The following is a 22,459-nucleotide window of genomic DNA, read 5'->3' as shown; positions in this document are numbered from 1 at the left end:
TGTGCTCAGGGCTTTGCTCAAATTAAAGGATTAAATTTTGAAGATACCTTTTCCCCAGTAGTTCAATTTGGTATAATTCGGTTTTTCTTTACATTATTAGTCAGGGGTCTGTCCAGGATTTTTCACAGGGTCCGTTTTTTTGTGAAAAATAAAATAATTTTGTGAAAAGTGAATTACTTTTGTGAAAAATAAAATAATTTCGCAAAAAAAAAAAAAAAAAAAAAAAATTTTTTTTTTTGTTAAATTGAAATTTTAGAATTTAGAGCAGATACAAACTACATCATTTAAACTTAAAGTTTTCCTCTTCTATGTTGAGAATATCATTCTGGGGTGTTTTTCTAGTATTTAGCGGGGGGGGGGGGGGGCATCGCTCCCTCAAGTAGCAATATTTATCTACCATTCTACATTATGTTAAATTATACTAGAAATATTTTGTACAGCATTTAAAATAATTGTAACAAATAAATAAATAAATAAAATTCAGACGAGGGGGTTCAGCATTTAACTTTTTGACCCAAGACAATCTTTAAAAAAGCACAGAATTTCGTTTAAAACTTATAAATTCCGTGATTTTAACAAAAATAAAAAGAGATTTTATTTGTTTACTTCTTAACAAAGCGTTCAAAACATCAAAAATTCAAAAAATCGGAATCCCATAGCGGATGCAAAGAGATCGCAATTCTCAAAGTGAAGGCATCAAAGGTATAAAAACGGCTTGTAAAAGAAATATTTTTGATAAAATTATTTTTAAATTGCAATTTAGAGTCCTATGATAAACATATCATTAATATCTGTGGACACAGCTAAAGCAAAAATAAAATTAAACCATTGATTCAGCATTTTAATTTTTGACTCATAAAAGAAAATGGAATTTTGCTTTAAAAACTTGAACTGCGTGTTCTAACAAAAATAGGCTTTTCATTTATTTGCATCCTAATAAAACGAAGTTAGCTTGAAAAAAGAACAAAATATGATTCTTATATCGGATGTTAAAAGATTGTATTTTTCAAAATGTAGATATCTAAAGAAAAAAAAGGCAAGTAAAACAGTTTATTTAAAGCTAATCATCTTTGTTAGCATCGAAAAATCAAACCCGTATAATTTTCTCCCAAAATAACAGTTGAACATCGCATGGCACCTTAAAAACGCAAATATTGACAAGGTGGTAAAATGATGAGAACATTTTCTAATCAAGTTATTATAAAGGTTTAACGCCAGACGCTGACACTAAATGGCGATAATTTTAAAGTTGGTAACCCTATCTGAAGCGATCACATTTTTTCCCCACCCTTACTATCCCTTTGCAGTTCTAAGTTCATTTCGCTGATATATATTATTATTGTTTATTAAATCATCAGCGGGAGAAAAGTGCTTACCAAACGCCTTTTCAGAAAAGTTTACAACAACACCGCTGCTAATTAGCTGTGATAAAACAAACAAAATTATTTGAAACTAAACTTATTTCCAGCTGTTAATTTCTTTCCAAGAAGCAAACAACAAGCATTATATTTATTTGGCAGTAGCAATTTATCGCTTGCAGGAGCATCACAAGAGTGCCGATTTTTTTTTTTTTTTTTTGCAAAATTAGCAGATTTTGTATAAGCTGATCCCTCTAATTTGACTTTAAAAAAGTTCCAAAAATTATCGGTTTAATATGGTTTAATATGCGTTATTTTGCTTTCAGATTTGCTCCTTCAAAAAACAATTGGGAGAAAGATCCATACTTGTTTATCAGAATTTTGTGAAGGGTCCGTTTTGGTTGATCGGGATTTTGTGAAAGGTCCGTTTTGGTTGATCGGATTTTTGTGAAGGGTCCGTTAACGGACCCAAATATCCTCTGACCAGACCCCTGTTAGTAGTATGTTTAAAATGGTCAAATGTTCCATGTGATGTAAAAAATGCCTATCTGTATGCCCCAATTGACGAACAAATATATATGTGTCAACCCCCAGGTTTTGTTGAAAAAGGAAAGGAAAATTTATATTGCAAATTAAATAAGGCAATTTATGGATTACATCAAAGTGGACGTCTGTGGTACAATGAAATTTTCAATGTTTTGTCAAAATTAGGATTTAACAAATTTTCATGTTGCAATTGTGTATTTTATAATTCTAGTGTAATTTTGCTATTATATGTTGATGACATCGTTATTTTTGGTAAAAAGGACTGTGATATTAAAAATTGTTTAAAATTATTAAGTAAACATTTTGACTTAAAAGTATTGGGTAAGACGAGAAAACTACTAGGTGTAGAATTTGAAGAAGGCGAAAATGGCTTTCATCTACATCAAACTAATTATATTGAAGAAGTATGTAAAAGATTTAGTAAATATAATTTTTCTATCTCGTCATTACCAATTAGTAAAGGTTGTGTCTACTCAACTAAAGATTGTCCGAAAAATGACGATGAAATCAAAGAAATGAGTAAATTACCATATAGAAATCCATCAGGATGCTTAAGTTTTATTGCAAATCGAACTAGACCGTATATATCTTATGCAATTAACATTTTCAGTCAATTTCAAAGCAATCCCGGTATTACCCATTGGAACGGATTATTAAGATTACTTGGTTATGTTTCTAATACAAAGAATTTAAAATTGAAATTAAATTGTAACAAAATCCAAATCATTGCTTATACTGATGCAGATTTCGCTTCAAATAGAGATGACCGAACATCTGTCGGAGGTCAACTTATCTTGCTTGATCATTCGCCCATAGAATGGCGCACTTTTAAAGAAAAATGTGTAAGTCTTTCAACTATGGAGGCAGAATTTGTCGCAATGACTGAAACTGTCAAAGAATTGATATGGTTTGATAGGATTTTGAATGAATGTATTGAAACTAAAACTGTAAAATCTAAAGTAAAATCCTCGCTATTTGTTGATAATCAAGCTGCTATTCAATTTGTAAAATCATCAGTTGAAAATCACAGAAGTAAACACATCAATGTTAAATTGTTTTTCATTAGAGATTTAATATATAAAGATGTTTTTAACATTAAATATATCAGAAGTAAAGATAATTTATCGGACATATTTACAAAACCAATGACTCGCATTGAATTGTCTAAATTTATTGAAATTTTTTTTACAAATCATAAATGTATAACTTAACGCATTGTTTTCACGTATTTAAGAAGTCAAAACATAATTTTTTTTTCTTTCAATGCGTTTATACAACTAAAAATTTATAAGTGCTTATACATCTTGTGCTGATTTGAACAGTTACTTGTTGTATGTTGTAACTATTTTCAGATTGAGTGTGTATCTATGGAAGGACTGTATTTTCAGTGGCGGATCATGCGATTTTGAGGCCCCAGGCGCGAACCTGATCCAGAGGCCCTCTAATTGACACAACAAAAACGATATAGTTTACTAATATTAACGATGCAGAAAATCATAACTTTTTTTATTTTTTGAATCAACAAGTTTGGGAGGGGGAGGGAGGTGGTTACATCCTTATCTAAAAGGAGAAAAACGACATTTCTGACAAAACAAAAAATAAAATTTTAGTTAAAAATTTTGTTTTTTCTATTTTTTCGTAATTTAGTTAGTGCAGGGGGTGAGATCCCCGATTTCTGGCATCTAGCAAAATTCCAGCATTACCCAGTTTTCCACTGCGCGTAATTCAGTGGCGCAACCAGAGAAAAGTGTTTCTTTTTCTTTTTTTGGGGGGGGGGGGGAGAGATACTTCGCAAAAAGAGAGAGAGAGAACCTCTAATCGGATAGGGGAGATAAAAAGGGGGGGGTCTGGGGGTTATCCCCGGGAAAATTTTGAAACTTTGTAGTTTTAAAAACGCAATTTTAGTCTTTCTTTGCTGATGTTAGCGGGCAAAAGGTGCAGGAGTCTCAGCGGAAAGTTGCCTTAAAAACGCGAGTATGGGCCATATTTATTAACGTTAGGGTAAGGGATAGAGCTCTGGGACTGCCTCTAATCGATTTAAAAAAAAATAATTCGAAATCAATTACTCCTCCCACCTTCCCAATTTTCGAAACTGAAGTTTCAAAAACGCAATTGTAGACAAGCGTTAAGGGATAAACAATTTTACAGAAAACAGATTCTAGGTTCTTTTTTTTAATGATATTAGAGGAAGATGGTTCAGGGACCATTGCTCGAATATTTTCTGAAATTCAAGTCTTAAAAACGCAATTATTAAGACCATATTTTGTAACATTAGGGAAAGTAATTTTTCGAAATTAAAGTACCAAAAACGCAGTTTTAAGCGATTTTCGATGGTTTTAGGTGTTAGGAGGCTTTTCCCTCGCATTTTGGTAAAATTGAAGATCTTCAAAAACGGAATTTCAGATGCTCGCTCTTCTCTCCATAACGATTTCGGTGTGTGTGTGTGGGGGGGGGGGGAGGGGGGCTTCAGAGAAGTGGCAATTTTAAAACTTAAAAAGAGAAGATAAGAACGAAATAAGATGGGAGGGGGGCAATAAGAACAGTAAGCTATACGTTGAATTATTTTTAATTCAAAGCTTTCTTTTAAAGAGAAATTAAAAAAAAATCCTATCATTATTATTATTATTATTTTAACAATCACTGTGTTTTCCCAAGACGTGTTCTTTTCTTTGCTTCAATAATAAAAAATAGTTTTAAAAAATTTTCAACTCAGCAATCTGAGGGGGAGGCTGTGATCTCTCTCCCCCCTCTGGTTGCGCCGCTGTTGTAATTACGAATAAATATCAAAAATTGGTAGTTTAAAATTGAAGTACGCACTCCTTAATATTTTACGTCATCGAAAAGAACTTTTCTTCCGTAGAAGATGAAGTCTGTTACAATATGCTCAATTAATATTAGACAGATACAAGCGTTTCTGATTTTGCGCATATCATAGTCTAAATTAAAGCTGAGCTAGAGAACAAAATTTAACTGGAGACTGTGTGTGTGTGAATTTGATAAATAACTTCTGAAACGTTACGTAACGGTTATTTTGATATACCTACTGTCCAACCACGGATTGCATGAATTTTACTTTTTTTTTTTTACATTTATTACATTATTTCATTATCACATTATTTTAGCCCCTTAGCAATTACAGTCTTGATTTATTTTCAAGGGGAGGGGGAATGTTAATTTATTTATACCTTTAGGATATCAAATAAAGATTTTAATGCGATCCTTAGTGATGATTATCAGTCATTATTCCAAAAATTTCCAAACTCTATTAAATATTTTTTACTATTTTTAAAAAATGCATTGCTATTGCTGGTTATCTTCTCGGTCGTTTTAAAGGCTTTTTTTTTTATTTTATGAATTTCTTTTTCTTACTCTCCAAATAATAAAGCATATATTTTGTTTAAATTAAGACGCATAGCATTTTTTCTTAACTAATTTTCAATCTTTTTCAAATAAATTTGTGAAAGTGGTTTTTAACTTTATCTTACTTAGGAATTAGTAAATTGTATCAAGATGGCATGAAAATAGTTTTGTGTGTAAATATAAAAAAAAGCTTCTAGTATTTTCAAATGAACTTTTCAACATTGTTTATTAATGAATGGCTTTGTAAGGAGCAATAGAGGGGGAAATGGTAAATCTTGCCATTTTCTAAATGGCAAAAAAAAAAAAAAAAAAACTTTCTAATATAACAAAATTTAAAAATTGATTCCTTCAAAATCGCTGTCAAAAAGCAGTGAAAGAGCAACTTGAAATTGTCAGAATATCAAATGTCTGATCAGTCCAAAAAAGATCGTTTTAGTATCTGGCTGCCTGGCGTGTCCAGATGACCAGCGATTGCTGAAAGACTTAAGAAATCTGAGGGAGGGGGAGCTGCTTAAAACAATGTATTACGTAGAACATTCCAACGAGAATCAGTAATATACAATAATTATGTCAATTTCTCTAGGCTAGTGGTCAAATAGCAGTAATTAGTGTGGTACCGAGTACTCGATACGTAATTGGTACTCTGTCCCCTTATCCCATCATTTAAGACTGATAAGAAATTAAAATACATAACGCTATACGCCACAAAAAATCTTCATATGTATACTTACTGGTAGATATCGGCTATAAATTCTTCATTTGTATTACCGCATCCTAATCACCATTTCTTTTTTGTGGATATGCCTCGTATTACCAATTCTAGAAAATCACCACTCATAATATGACGAGTGCAAGTCCTTGACGATTTCCATTCCTTTTTATTTTTAAAAACAAGAAACCCAACGAGTAGGGTCTTATTGCAATTCCTGATTTCCAAAAACAAAATTTGGATTCAAGACGTCAAAATTCAAATGTAACTTATGGATGCTCTTTTTTTGGGGGGGGGGGTCATTTCTAAGCATTTCTGGAAAGAGAAAATAACCCTTAAAATTTGTGAGTAAGTGTTACTCAGTATTAACTTGATCTGAGCACGATGTATCGATTTGACAAAAACATCGCCCTTACGTTAACTCAGAAACGCGGGGAAAACATTTGAGAATACAAGAAACTTCTGTTAGGAAAAATCGTGCCTTCTATTCAAGAAACACAAATCTTGGTTTGATATGATGTAATTAGTTAAGCATCCTACGCGAGACGCAACGATTGAAAGCAAACTATAAAAATTTACTTTTTGCGGGGGAAATAAAAACCTTTTTTACGGATAATTCGGAAATTAAAAAAGACAGCTGTCGAATATTCACAACTCGGTAGCAGGAAAGGAAAAATTCAGCATGGTAAAAAAAAAAAAGATACGTAGGTGCTTTGCGTCAAAAAGAAGTAGGGGAATGTGGGGCAAGGTGAAATAGCGGGGCAAAGTGAAGTGGTGAAACATTTACTCCACTTTTAGCGTCACCTATCTGGTAATATTTTAACTGTATGGTAATACATGAATTCTATTTCAGAACAGATAAAGTTAGCTCTGAAAATCAAAGAATATGATAATAAAGCAAATTTCAAAAATTGATACTCATATTGTAATATTTTGCTGTAAGTCAAAAATTATTTTTGTTATTACTAGATGATAAAGTTCCTGTTATTAACGTTTTAAATATTAATTGAGATTAACTAATATTCGGCGAAGTATTTATTTATTTAATATTAAGCTTATTTGTTGTTTCAAATAATTTGTACAGTTATTCAAGTGCATGCTGGGCAAAGTGAAATAGCTCATTTCGTTTACTTGTTTAATACTTTATAAAATCACTTGCGCATTTGTTTATTAATTATTTTTCTCATTTACATTCTTTCATTTAATAATTCCTTTTTTATTGATTCATTCATTTATTTTCATATTCATTCACTATTTTATTCACTCGTATCCTCATCCTTTAATTTTTCTAGTATATTAATTGATTAATTTATTTTTTATTTGTTTATTTTTTCCTTTTCTTTTTATTTATTCATTCATTCTTTCATTTACTCATTCATTTGATGAACGATATCTTTTAATCAAATAAAAAATATTTCATTTGAAAAAAAATTCTTTTTTTTTTTTCATATGGTGCAAACCCATAGAAAAAGAAAGTGAAAATTTTCCACGTTTTTTGGATGTACAAAGTTATAGCCAAAAACTAAAAATAATTTTTAAGCGTTTTTTTTAAATATATTGCTCCTACTTTATGAGCCGTATATTTTAGAACAAAATTCCAATTTGTTCATATTGGAAAAAAGTAAGTGATCTTAACCATTTTTTTCACTTTGCCCCACATTTCCCTTCTTTTTCGACTCTTGAGAGACAATTTCGTTTTTAAACTTACGACTAAAAAGTAAGTTAAGGCATTAGAGAAAAGAAAGTTTCATTGCTCACCTGAATTCCAGGACTGTATTATTAGTTAGAAGGTATTTTTTCTTTCATTAAACTAGCAAGATTCAAACCACTGTTGCAAGACAAGATAACATTGCACTACTGAATTGGATTGGAATGTACAGGGCGGAAGAACGGTGCTCCCGGTCATTTTCCCAAGGTCAACTCCCCTGTTTGTGATTCCATTTAGCGTGGAACTTGAGCCATAGTAATGCCTTTCCTTTTGTCACTTCTTATCTAACACCCCACTTTCTCTAGGGGACACACGACCTTGAACAAAAAAGCGGGAACTCTCCGATGTCAGAAAAAGTGATGGCTACGGTGGAACACGAAATCTGCTGCTTGTTTTGATGAAGCATTCCGGAGGAAAGAAACAAATATATTTTGAAATGTGCACCTTGTACATACAAAAAAACATACTTTTTTTTCTAATGTCCCAATTTTCTCTCCTGGAAAAAATCCAAAAAAAAAAAAGGCACCTGAAGCCTCGGGCCCCTTTAGACGCAGGGGGGCCCTATTGGGAGCAGTCTGCCCGCGTCTAAAATCCATGACTAACTGTCGATTCCATGACTTTTGAGCATTTTCCACTCAAAATTATGACTTTCTATTGCGAATCCTCTAAACAAACATTTTTTTTTCTGCTGGAAATATCCAAATAAACGCACTTGAAGCCTGGGGCCCCTTTAGAGGCAGGGGCCCCTATTGGGAGCAGTCAGCCCGCGCCTATAATCCATGATTAACTGGGCGATTCCATGAGTTTTGAGTATTTCCCACTCAAAACTATGACTTTCTGTTGCAAATTCTCTAAACAAACAAATTTTTCTCCTGGAAAAAATCCGAACAAAGGCACCTAAAGCCAGGGGCCCCCATAGACACGGCCCTATTGGGAGCAATCAGCCCGCGCCTAAAATCCATGACTAACTGTCAATTTCCATGAGTTTTGAGCATTTTGTACAAAAAATTATGACTTTCCATGGCAAATCCTAAAACAAAAAAAAATTTTGGCTTTGAGTATGTGACACATCGCGGCTCTGAGGCCCCCTGCTTAGCTGGAGGCCCCAGCTAGCGCCTCATGCGCCTATGCGGTGATCCGCCACTGTGTATTTTCTTAGTACATTTCACAGGACTGTCTACCCTATTTTTCAATCAATGATGGATAATGAAGAAAATTTTTTTTCTACAATTCTTGTGAAAATTTGAAGTTTGACGGGTTACTGTATTTATTCCCAATGAAAAATACTTTTCGTGTTTCTAATTTCTACTAATATTGTTGTAAAAGAATTTATATGTAAAGCTTGAAGCCATATGAATTTATTTTTAATTTATTGAATTTATATTGAATTTGTAAGATAATGAGATGGGGGGACATTGATAAACACTAAGTTTATCCTAAGTACAATGTTATTATTTAATTATATGTATCTCATCATTTACAAACTAAAGATATTTAATTGTAAACTTACTATGCATGTTAGCGTTGTTCGCGTTGTAATATCCTTTTCGCTTTGGCAAGCGATTCTTCCCGCGTACTTCAACTTCAGATGAAAACGTAAACAATGAGTGAATCTGTTTTCGCTTCCCGGCGAATTGAAGGTCAGATGACGTCACTCGTTCTCAGGCATTCTAGAAGCTTTTTGCACACGTCTTTTCTGCACGTGTCGAACTTGAGATGACGCGTTATGCTAATTGGGAAAGCAGTATTTATACGCTCGTGTGATATGACTCTCTCTCTTTTTCACTTCTCGCATCTACGATAGATGTTTTAGTTTGCCAACTTGCAGGTTTGCAGTTGGGGTTTTCGGCTCTTGGCTTTTCAGCCATCGAGATAGCCATTCACAGTTTTTGGAATGGATTAATAGGAAGTTAGTTTTCTGATCGGTAGTTAGATATGATCTAATAGATTCTACTAGAACTCGCCGAACTTAGTGTTCGTGACGCATTATTGAAATGTTAGTATTAGAGATCTATGAATAGAGATCATGAAAACCTCTTCAATAGAATATTTGGTAATACTTAATAGAATTAGTAAATAGATATAATAGGTCTATAAAGTTCATGATTATACTTTAATTTTGTGTATGGCTTTGAGTTATTGATTCTTCAAGTTACTTTATTATTTTCTCATTTTATCTTTTACAATTGTTAATTGTTTAATTAATCGTTGATATTTTTAAAGAATGACTTTTCGTCACTTAATATAAGATTCTTCATGCAGCAGAAGATAAATTTCTATTTAATAGTTCGACTACTCCAATCGCGTATTACACTTTGCTAATTTAATAGCTTTGAATTATCATTATTCTTTGCAAAACTTGGGCTATTCTCTTTCTTGCTTTATGCTGGAGAATTATAGCCCATCATTGTCAAGTAAAATATTGTAATGGTTTAACCCCAGTTTCGTGCCGACATTTAAAATTTCTTCCCTCCATAAATATGTCAAAACTGAAAAACAGGAAGAAAAGAAATTTTGTATCAGCGAAACTGGGGGGGGGGGGGGGGGGGGGGGGGGGGGGACAGCATTCTAATCTCATTCATTAATTTGTTTCTCTGCTTAAGTATAAACAAACAACATAGAATCTGAAAACAGAAAGCCCAATGAGCTAAGTCTGCGCGCATGCGCAGTCGCTGTGGCAAATTTGCGATATCCGCGATTTAACGTCTAGTTGCAACTGTTGGATGTGTTTTAGTCTTGATTGAATTTCATTTCCTAAGACAACTTTGGAATAACTGTTAGATCTGTTCTAACCTTGCAATTGCAGTCCGAGATAAACAATCTTTATGAGCTGAGAGTAAGTACATAAGAATTTAGGGAAAATTATTGATTTTTAAACTTAAATTACTCCAGCCAATGATGTCCTTGGGGGTTGAATTTTTGTATATGTACTCAATGGCCCCCCCAAGAATATGTATACAAAAAATCATTACCGTAGCTCCCCGGGGGGCTGTGATAGAACCCCGGGAAGATACAATTTGGGGGTAAAAACTGATAGACATCGGTAAACGATATTTATCCGCGTTCTCATTCCTAATGTAATGTAATATAAAATTAACTTTATTCAAATTAGATTAACTTCTCAACTCTTTCGGCACGTGTAAAGTTTCAGTTTTAGGTTGGCATCCTTTGATGCCCAATCATATGCAAATGAGGCAAGTATAAATAGTGAACGATTCCAATCGTTCTCTCTCTCTTCTTTTGTGTTCGTCAGCCTCTTGTGAGTTAGGTCAGATAGGTGTTGGGGAGTTGCGAACTCCGCCTCCACTTATGGCCGGGTTTTCTTCTTAAGAACTTAGTTTTGTTAGTTATATTTATTTTAGTTACTATGGACCAATAAATTTTTGGTAAGATTTTAACAAGTTTCCAATGTTCATTTCTTCACATTAACATTTGATTCTGCACTTTCCACTGTGTGATATTATCTCTGCTTGTATAAGCATGTAACATTGTTGACTGACTTACGAAATTTAGCCCTTCGGCTTTTCGTTTAAACATCGTAAGTTATCATAAGGGTTATGGGCCCAGCCCTACCCAATTGTATCATAACAATTACGTGTTCAGTATCATGATGTATTAAGATGTTTTCGAATTGTCAGCAGAGTAGAGTATTAGACTTCGTGTTTTTGTGATGAAATGGAATGTTGTAACTGACTTGTCTTTTTGCTGAATCGGTAGATGACAAGTGTTTGGAAATCTTTTCAAATTGTTTTCCCCGCATCGGCGTTGAATGAAAACTGTGAAAATAGAAGCTTTTCTTTTGCTTTTTGGAAATTTGTATCGAATCTTTAAGCCATGTGTAGTGTAAACTTTTCTCAGACGTTTCGTTTGCATTTTATGGGGGGATATAGTTGGTTTGGTGTTAGGCAGAATAGTGGCTGCTAAATTCAGCGGAAGACCTGGACTTGTTCCAGGGGGGAAGCTGTAACAGTTGCACTATTTAGGTTTTTTTTTCGGGGATATTTTGAGATTTTGTTGGTTGTTTTTTTTTGCAATTAGGTTTTTTTATTTTTTTGGCGTTTTTCGTGTTCTTATCAATCATGGCATCCCAGAGTGTTCCTATCGAAAAATTAAGGTCTGACAACTATGTGAGTTGGTCATCTGATATTAAATTTGTCCTATTGGAACGAGGTTTATGGAAGATAGTTAATGGCATTGAAAAAGAACCTTTTTCTAATGATGAAAAAAAGGCTACTGAGCAAGAGATTCGTAATTTTCAAAATCGACAAGATGTGGCTCTATCCATAATTTATTTAAATTTGGAGAAAAATTTCAAAAAGATAATTGAAAATCAGGTCAACGCGGCTGATGCCTGGAAGGCTTTGAAAGATCACTTCTTTCCTGACAATCGTTGTCAGCACATGACATTGTTTTCAGAGTTATCCCAATGTCGTATAAAAGAGGAAGAGTCGATAAATCTTTTCGCTGCCCGTACTCGGCAAATTTTCGAAAGAATTAAGGCTATAGACGCGAATTTCTCTGAAAATTATTTGATTTTTCAAATTTTGCGTCATTTGCCCTCAGAATTTGACAATATTTGTCAAGTTATTCTTAGAACTACTGCACAGGAATTCACATTTAATAAAGTAGTCAGCGAACTTATTGCCGAGGAATCGCGAATTCGACTAAAAGATGAGGATGATAAAATTATCGGCAGGGCTAACTTTGTAAAGAAACCGGGTAATTTTGACAAGAAAGGAGTAAAAGGGAAACTAATTTGTTTTAACTGTAATAAACCCGGCCACAAGCGGAATGTGTGTCAATATAAGAGGCTTGACAAGGACCTCGAACAACGTAACAGAAAGTCAAGATCACCAATCCGGAACAAGAGGAAGGCGAACAAGAAAACTGCGAGGTGCAGTTCCCCATCAGTGGAAAAGGAAGCATGTGAGTACCAGAACTTTTTCATTTCCGAAGTACATCTAAATGAAGTATCAGAAGACCCAAATGAATTTATTTTTGACACTGGTTCCACCCATCATTTCGTCAACATTCGTAGTGCGTTTGAGGACTTTAAACCATTACGAAACAAAGAAATGGCTGTAGCCGTTAGAAATGAAACTTTCCCCATTTTGGGGATGGGAACTGTGAAATTAAACTTTGATGATACTATCATTGTTTTAAAAGATGTAATGTACTCTCCTAATCTGCGTCAAAATTTGTTATCGGGTACTAAATTCGATAAGGGGGGTGCTAAGTTTGAAGGGGGAAACGGCTCCGTGACGATATCTGGTCGAAATGGATTTATATTTAGAGCAATTTTTAGAAATGGCATTTATTTTGTAAAACCTCAAATTTTGTATAATAAATCGTATCAAGAAAGTATAAAACCAAATAAAAGTAATGATCATTTCGAAAATGAGAAAATTGAATGCTCTAATGTAGAAAAATTAGAATTGTGGCATAGAAGGCTGGCACATATTAACACTGATAGTATCAGAAAGAGCGGTGAATTTGAGTGTGTCCATGGCCTGCCTAAATTCAAAAGTGTAAAAATAGATTGTGAAAATTGTAAAATTGGTAAATTTAAACGGTTTTCATTTAAACCAATAGGTAAAATACGGTCTAAATGTCCCCTTGAATTACTTCATGCTGATGTGTGGGGTCCATGTAATATTAAGGGAAATAAGGGGGAACGTTTTTATTTATCAATCATTGATGATTTTTCACGTAAATCTGCTTTGTATCCAATTAGTGAAAAGAGCAAAGTACCAGAAATTTTCATAAGGCACATAAAGCGTGCTGAAAGATTTTTAAATCTTAAAGTAAAAGCTGTTAGAACTGACAACGGGGGAGAATTCGTAAATAAAGTTTTTGACAATTATTGTTTGGATAACGGTATAAAACATGAGTTAACCAATATTTTCAGTCCAGAGATGAACGGTTTGGCCGAAGTGTACAATCGCTCAGCCGCTAATGCTGCAACAGTATTATTGGAAGAAAGCGGGCTAAGTAAAAGATTTTGGCCGGATGCTATGCTTTATTTCAACTATACTTGGAATAGGATTTGTCACTCAGGACAAACTAAAACACCTTTTGAGTTATATGGTGGACGTAAGCCAAGTGCTAGGCACGTCAAACCTTTCGGTGTTTTGTGTTATCTTGGAACACCCCGTCAGCAAAGACATAAACTTGATGTTAAAGCCAAAAAAGGTATATTTTTGGGCTATGCATTTAACACTAAGGGTTTTCGTATCTGGATTCCCGAAAGCGGAAAAATTTTTGAAAGTATAAATGTAAATTTTAATGAAAATGTTTATTACAAAGAAGCTTTTAAAAATATATCAGAGAGTGACTCTAGTGGAGCTGTGCTGGGTCCCTGTCTCAAATGGTCAAATATTCAATCAGATTCTGAAAATTCAGAAAATGAATCGAATTCCGAATCGGATAACGGAAGTGAAAGCCCGAGTACGCCGTCTAAATTCTTATCTTCTGATGAGAGTGAAAGCGAGACGAGCGGGGATGAATCAGATTCGAATTCTGACTTGAGTGAAAATGGGGAAAACCCACCACGCGCCCAGCTGCGTGAAACAGAATGGGTGAGGAAAGCAATCCCAAGGTCAGATAAATCTCGTACTGATATTTATTTTTATGAGAAACATTCTTCTAAACGATTGCGTTCTTTAAATGATGTTGAAAAATATTGTTCTAAAAATGCTATTTTGTTTAAGCCACATTTATTTGATTTTAATGGTAAAAATTTATATCAAGGTGAAATTTCTGATCAAACTGTTCATTTAAATTTATGTAACTTATGACTAGATGATGAAATTGTAATTCCTAAGAATTACAAACAGGTTCTTAAATCTAAGCAAAAGGACCAGTGGTTAGATTCAATGAGGGATGAATTAGAGGTATGCATTCTAGAAAAGTGTGGGATTTAACACCTTTGCCTGCAAATGAAAAACCAATCGGATCGAGATGGGTTTTCAATGTTAAAAGAGATGAATCGGGGAAAATTGTTAGATATCGTGGGAGACTTGTTGCTCAGGGATATGCACAATCCCCTGAATCGTACGATCAGACTTTTAGTCCGACGATTCATTTTTCATTGGTTCGATTTTTCTTTTCCTTGAAAATATCAGAAGGTTGGTTCGATTTGCAGTGCAATGTGAAAAATGCTTATTTATATGCACCTCTAAAAGAATGCATCTTTATGAGACAACCACCGGGTTTTGCAATAGAAGGGAAAGAAAATCTAGTTTGTAAGCTTAATAAAGCAATTTACGGTCTGCACCAGAGTGGCCGTATGTGGTTTTTTGAGATAAACAGTGTTTTATTGAAAATTGGTTTTCAGAAATTTGAAGAATGTAATTGTGTTTATATTTATAATTCATGTGTCATTTTATTGTTGTATGTTGACGATATTGTTTTGCTCGCACGGAAAGAAAAGAATTTAAATCATGTTTTAAATTTACTTAGGAAAAATTTTGACTTAAAAGTTCTCGGAAAAACGAAAAAACTGTTAGGTGTTGAATTTGAAAGAACTGAGAATGGTTTGAATTTGTTTCAAACTAAATATATCATTGAAGTTTTTGAAAAGTTCAAACATTTTAATTTTACGGTTTCATCATTGCCGATTTGTAAAGGTACTGTTTTTTCGAAATCGAATTGTCCTAATACAGAAAATGAAAAATTTGAAATGTCAAAGATTCCTTATCGTAATTTGTTGGGTTGTCTTTCTTTCATTGCGAGCAGAACGAGACCGGACATTTGTTATGCGGTCAATATCTTCAGTCAATTTCAAAGCAATCCTGGTGTCATTCATTGGAACGGTCTTTTAAAACTTCTGGGTTATGTTTTTCAAACAAAAGATTTAAAACTTAAATTAAATTGTAATAGAACCCAATTAATAGCTTTTTCTGACGCCGATTATGCAGCTAATCGAGATGATCGAACTTCACTCGGAGGGCAGTTAATTTTGTTGGATAATCCGCCGATTGAATGGCGAACCTTCAAGGAACGTTGTATTAGCCTTTCCACTATGGAAAGTGAGTTTGTGGCCCTTTGTGAAGTGTCTAAAGAGCTTATGTGGTTTGACCGTGTATTAAACGAATGTTTACGCTGGGGAATTGTTAGAAAAAGTAAAATTAAATCTGTAATGTACGTTGATAATCAATCGGCCATTGACTTTGTTAAATCTCCGATTGAAAATCACCGTACAAAACATATTGATGTAAAATTATTTTTTGTTCGTGATTTGATTCAACGGGACATTTTTACCGTAAAACATGTAGGTAGTAAATCCAATAGGGCCGATATTTTTACGAAGCCGCAGACCCGTTTTGAACTGAATCGTTTTTGTGAACAAATATTTTGTTAATTTTTAATGGTATGAAATTATTTAGTATAATAAATATAATGGGATATTAAAGTATAAATATTTTTGTAACAACTGAAATTCTTTTTCAAATTTCTCGTTGGTTTAATCTTTGAGATGGAGGAATTTGATTCAATGACAGGAGTTTATTTTTGGAAACCAAGCATTTTAAATAATTTTGTCATTGTGAAAAAAAAAATTTTTTTTGTAAAATCATTGTGCCCATCTATTTCAACGATACTGTTTCGAGTATTTTTGTCAATTACAGTTTGACAAGATAGTTTGCAGTGGAAATGTTAATCTTGGACTTACTATTTCCTTGGACTGTGGATCATCAATAGGCAAGAAGGACTTTTTTGAGAAAGGACTTCAATCAAATAAGCGGTGATGTATTGAGCTGCAGCTGCTGATGGATGATGTATTATGATGGATATATATCCATATTTGTTTATTGTTGAATTGTTGAATTTTTGTAAAAGATTAAGCCTGGCCCTTTGTGGATTTTTTTTTTGGGGGTTATTTTTGAATCTATTAAAATTGTATAAAAATTTAAAGTTTAATAACATTACTGAATGAGAAGGGGGGATATGATAGACATCGGTAAACGATATTTATCCGCGTTCTCATTCCTAATGTAATGTAATATAAAATTAACTTTATTCAAATTAGATTAACTTCTCAACTCTTTCGGCACGTGTAAAGTTTCAGTTTTAGGTTGGCATCCTTTGATGCCCAATCATATGCAAATGAGGCAAGTATAAATAGTGAACGATTCCAATCGTTCTCTCTCTCTTCTTTTGTGTTCGTCAGCCTCTTGTGAGTTAGGTCCGATAGGTGTTGGGGAGTTGCGAACTCCGCCTCCACTTATGGCCGGGTTTTATTCTTAAGAACTTAGTTTTGTTAGTTATATTTATTTTAGTTACTATGGACCAATAAATTTTTGGTAAGATTTTAACAAGTTTCCAATGTTCATTTCTTCACATTAACATTTGATTCTGCACTTTCCACTGTGTGATATTATCTCTGCTTGTATAAGCATGTAACATTGTTGACTGACTTACGAAATTTAGCCCTTCGGCTTTTCGTTTAAACATCGTAAGTGATCAAAAACGAGGGGGGGAAGGGGGTCAAATGGCACAAAAGGCACATCAGTAGGGCACAAGGAATGTGTGTGCGAAATTTCAGCTTGATTCCTTTTTTCGTTTGGGCTGTAGCCCTGTCGAAGAAAGCGAAAGCTTTCTGGAACAGCGATTTTGTAACTTTAATACCTCCTCCCCCTGATGGTCCAGGGGATTGTATTTTGGTTTACGGCATCAGGGGGCCACTAGAAATTGAGTGTACGAAAAATCAACTCCGGGGGTCTTCATGGGGCTGAGATACAGAGGGGTGAAAAACCCAAAAAACCCCAATTCGTTCTGTCGCGTAATCTTGTTTTTGGTCGCTTTATTTTCTTCCGTCTTTGGCGGTGGTTGGCTGCTGACGCTTGGTTTCCTTGGCGGGGCGCCCGTGATTTAGTTATATAGCCAAATTTTCATTTTGAGTCGCCATTGTATTCAGGATATGGAATTTATTGAGAACAAGATGGCACACTGCACCAAACGATTCTATTGGTGCTACGCTGAAAGATTGCGTGGAGAAATGCAGCGAATTGGCTGGAGACGTGTTCTTGTTTTCATAAAAAATAAAATTCATGGACAAATTGAAGACTCAAAATGAAAATATCGCTACATAGCTAAATTAAATGGTTTTTCTGGCCACTTGCTGCTAAATAAAATGTTGAATTTTCAGGTCTACCTTTACATACAGAGTTCCCTATAAATCTTCATTTTTATTCAAATGCCTATAAAACCTGTTACACAAAAAACTGGAAGCTCTTCTTTTCAGGGAATATAGTGCTAATAAAGGGTAAAAAAATGAAAATTTTTAAAATTGGTATTGAGAAAAAAAAAAGATTGATTTTTTTTTTCAAAAAATTGTAGAAAGAAAACTGAAACATAATTCAAAATGTTGCATTTTTTTTAAACAAGCATAAATAACCTTTTAAATAAAACGAACCACAACAAAATATGCTGTTACATTCCTGAGATAATGTAATTATGTAATGTAAAGATTTTGTCGAAAATTGCAAGTGAGAAATGATGACAGGACCGCAATCTTTAGCAGCCTGTATCTCGGTCCAAGAATTTGTTTGTGCAAAATCAAAAAACACTTATTTTTTTACGTTATTTTAACATGTAATATAAATTAAAAAAAAAAAAAAAAAAATCTGAGATCATCAAGCTAAGTCTCTGGTTGAATTGACATAGAAATGTCCTGTAAGAAATTCAATGATAAATAAAGTAAAATTTCAGAATGCAAAAACTAACCTCTTTTGGCATAGAAAGCCAAGCCCCTAATTTTGAATGGGCATCATGCAAGCAGAGTAAAGAGGGAAGAAATCTCCAATTTTGCATATTTATTTCAGCTTCAAGTAACTTCATTAATATTTCACACTCAAAGCTATAACAGAAACATCTGGTGACTGTTTTGAAGTTAGATTATACAAAATGCAAAATTTCATGAGGAATAATAAAAACTAGGGGGCTATCGCCCCCTGCTCGCTAACGCTCGCCAACCCCCGGAACTGCTTACGCAGTTCCTTCGGATCGCTTCGCGATCCGAGCTCGCTACGCTCGCTCACCGGTCACCAAATATTGGTCTAGTTTTATCTTTATCTTAAAAAGTAGTTTTTCTTTTCTTAATATGAATATCATAACACTTATTATTTTCATACATTTAAAAGGGGAAAATTACTTTGACATGCAACTCATGCAGTGGATTATTATAAAGCAAAAGTTTGCAATTTCATTATCTTTTGAGAGAAGTATGCAAAGGGATATTTTTGTACTAAATTTACAAACATAATATAATCTTTCTTTCCTACATTTTCTGAATGCAAAAGAAATTGCAGTGAAAAAAAACCCTACAATGTTAACACACTTAAAACCATTTCATGGTCATTAAGTATACTATGTTTAGTGTCAAAATATGTGTATATATATGTTTCAAAATGTCTAACAGTTGCAAAGAGCAAGCAACTTTTGACATTCTCTGAAAGCAGCGATTTAGTCAAAAAATGTTAGAATGAGTGTTTTAAGAGTCAAGAAACCAAATCCAGTGGCACGACAGCTTATGAGGGCCAAGGCCTACTGTACCCATCTCACTCCTTCTGACCAAGCGCTCTGGTGTGCTAGGCAGATATTTTCGTTTAAGAGGTCAGCCTAATGCGGAACCCCCTGGGTTTAGTTCCCAAGCATACTTGGTACTTATTTTATTGACCCACTGAAGGAATGAACAGCTGAATCAATCATGCCCAACCCGGAGATCGAACCCGAACCTGCAGTGTGGAAGGGCTACCTCTGGGCTTCAGAACACTTGAATATAATTTACGAAGAAGAGAGCAGTGGGCTATGGAGTCTTTAAATGAAAGATCTAAACTCAGATTGGTCAGAAATGCTGCCGATACGCTAAGGTGCACAAATTTACACCGTCTTCAAATCGAGAGAATTTTGCAAGTGTTTCCGAATACATTTACGGACTAATCATGCACTTTACTGGAAAAAAAGGGTTGACCTAAGACTGATAATTGTAAAACTGGAGAAAAATATTATTGTACCAAAAAAAATTATTGATTATTATATAACACTAATATTTGTCATACCTCGGACATCATTTATTTCATTCGATAGCAATATGCCTTTTAAATTCAAACGTAAACAATTTCCTCTTAGATTAGCCTTCCTAATAACTATAAATAAAACAGAGGGTCAAAATGATTTTGTGAAAACATATTAGCAGTAAAATCAGGTTTCCCGATTCAATTTGTTGCTTTACTTTGCCACTGTGGCTCAGTTCTTAACATCAATGCCATTGCAAAAGTATGTGAAATGTTTTGCTCTTCCGGTCTTCAAGATTCAATTTGTTGTTTTACTTTGTCATTGTTGTTCAGTTCTTAATTTCAATGCATTGCAAAACTAAGCGACATGTTTTGCAATGAGAATTATCCAATAAATTCATTTAGTCTATGTGGAATAACATAGTACAGTGAAGCACGGTTTATACGTTTCTCTTCTATTCATTTTTATCAATTATACGTTTTTTAAATTGTCCCTGGAGGGTCTAATATATATTTTCTTTACCAATTATACATTTTTTCATTTGTACGCTTTTTTCATAGTCCCTTCAAAAACGTATAAGCGGTGCTTCACTGTATATAAAAAATTTGTTTGGAAAAAAAAATTCAGTATTTACAGGTTGCAGTTAGTTAAGCTTGACCACGAAAAGAAGGCGGATGACCTTTAAGGGAAACATCATTTGTAATAGGTAGAATCTTCCAGAAAGCACCAAAGAGTAAGAGGCATGGTCTCGCTAATCCTATCTATTCCAAAATAATAACAAACAACCTATTACAAATGATGTTTTTGCATTAAGGTCATCAACCTTCTTTTCATGGTAAGCTATAGCAGGGCTGTGGAGTCGGACTGGTTTTATGGTAAAGGAGTCGGAGTCGAAGGTTTAAAATTTCAAGAGACGGAGTCAGTAGGATTTTCTATCAAAATTCGCAGCTCTCCCAATATTTGAGGAGTCACAGCCGGAGTCAGACTAATTTTGGGTAAAGGAGTCATAGTCTCTAAAAATCCTGTAGTCGGAGTAAGACATTTTCCTCCAACTCTGCAGCCCTCGTAAGTAGGGAACTTTATTTTTTGTAAGCACTATGGTTAAGGGCAATTTACCTTTTGACATCAACATTAACTTTGCAAAGGATTTTTTTTAAAAAAAAGAAGAAAATCATAATACTTCTCTGGATACACAATAGAAAATTTCTGGGTTTTCAGATACTATGACTTTTGAATGCCTTACATATGACATGTCTGTAACTGAAAAGTGGTTTTGTCAAACTAAAAAAAATTTATCAAAAGTTTGACTCTGTGCGTTATTTATAGTTATTAGGAAGGCTAATCTAACAGGAAATTGTTCACGTTTGAATTTAAAAGGCACGTTAGTATCGGATAAAATAAGTGGTATTCGAGGATATAAGTATCAGTGTTATTATTGGCATTTTTTTTAAAAATAAAATAATATTTTTCTCCAGTTTCATTACTATCACTGTCATTTCAACTCTTTTCTCCAGTAAAGTGCATGATTATACCGGAAATATGTTTGAAAACACTTACACAGAAATCACTCGATTTGCAATTCCCGGTTCACGGCGTGCGTTTGCGCGTCTAATCCTATCGGCAGCATTTCTTACCGCTCAGCGTTTAAATCTTTCATCTAGAGACTCCCAAGCACACTGCTTTCTTCTTTGTAAATTATATTCAAGTGATCAAAAACACTCATTCAAAACTCAAAATTCTAACGCTAGACATCTAACGCTAGAAGCGAGTCGGCAGCACTTGTAAACAACGATCGTAAACAAAGCGGATCGTTGCCAACGGAGAGAAAGAAATAAAGGCTCGTTTTGCGCCACGCATAAGCGTTTTATATATATAGATTGTGATAAATTATAAAGCAGGAGATGAATTGCAAAGAAGGGCTCTCCCACCTTTGCATAAAACATTAAACAAAAAACCATAAAGCAAAAAAAAAAAAATCATAAAAGCTTTTACATCAACCTTTCCTCTACAGCTGACACCAAGAGTGTTTGATGCCCCAGTTATATCTATTTGAATTGAAATACCAGAAAATTCTGAACACAGAATCCATACCAATGCATAGAACAAAAAATGTTTTCAGATGTGTTACTTCTAAGTAACATAAAAAACAATTTTTACTTAGTACACAGGATGCACCACAGCAATAGAGAAAAGGTGAAAAATATTTTCAATATATTTTAAACACTGTACCTAAATGATTGTTTTACTGAAGACAACATAGGATGATGGAAAAGCTTTGCATTAGATTTGACAATCTCTGTGATGCCATTTAATAAAATATCATACTTCATAAAGCGTGTTGAACTCATAGAAAACATTTTTTCATAGCTATTGACTGAATCAAGGAAATTAAAACAAGTAGAAGTAATATTTTTTAAAAAACAAAGCATATTTCATTTTCTATTAGTTATTTGGTTTTTGATACTATTGTACTGACCATAACCTTATGCAAAATAACCCTAATAAAATAACACTTCCTTTATAAAAGTTTAAGACAAATAGCTAGTTTTCCAATGCTAACTGATGAGGTGGGATGCATGTGACCACAACAATTATATTTCTTGCACGCTCTACAAAACTTAATGAATTAAAGTAGGAATCTGGAAAGGTTCTGATGATTTTTGAATTATTTATTTAAATAAACACGATTGAAACAGTGACAAACTTTAACATTTAAGTGACAAACATAAACATATAAAGCCATATCGTCGTATCAGAGCAACA

At 33.8% G+C, this 22,459-nt stretch overlaps 1 protein-coding gene across 1 annotated transcript in view; it reads right to left on the bottom strand.

Moving 5' to 3' along the window:
• LOC129229765 (KICSTOR subunit 2-like) overlaps window positions 1–22,459 on the bottom strand; it is a 111,147-nt gene that overhangs the window by 62,341 nt on the left and 26,347 nt on the right. Inside the window, exons 5-6 of the mRNA XM_054864137.1 lie at window positions 21,926–22,063; window positions 18,407–18,539 (exon numbers count right to left, since the gene is read on the bottom strand). Of these exons, the coding sequence (XP_054720112.1) occupies window positions 18,407–18,539; window positions 21,926–22,063 (271 nt within the window). The remainder of the gene's footprint in view (window positions 1–18,406; window positions 18,540–21,925; window positions 22,064–22,459) is intronic.

Source organism: Uloborus diversus, chromosome 9 (assembly GCF_026930045.1).
Source record: "Uloborus diversus isolate 005 chromosome 9, Udiv.v.3.1, whole genome shotgun sequence".
Classification (NCBI taxonomy): domain Eukaryota; kingdom Metazoa; phylum Arthropoda; class Arachnida; order Araneae; family Uloboridae; genus Uloborus; species Uloborus diversus.
This window is presented reverse-complemented; position numbering and strand designations above follow the sequence as displayed.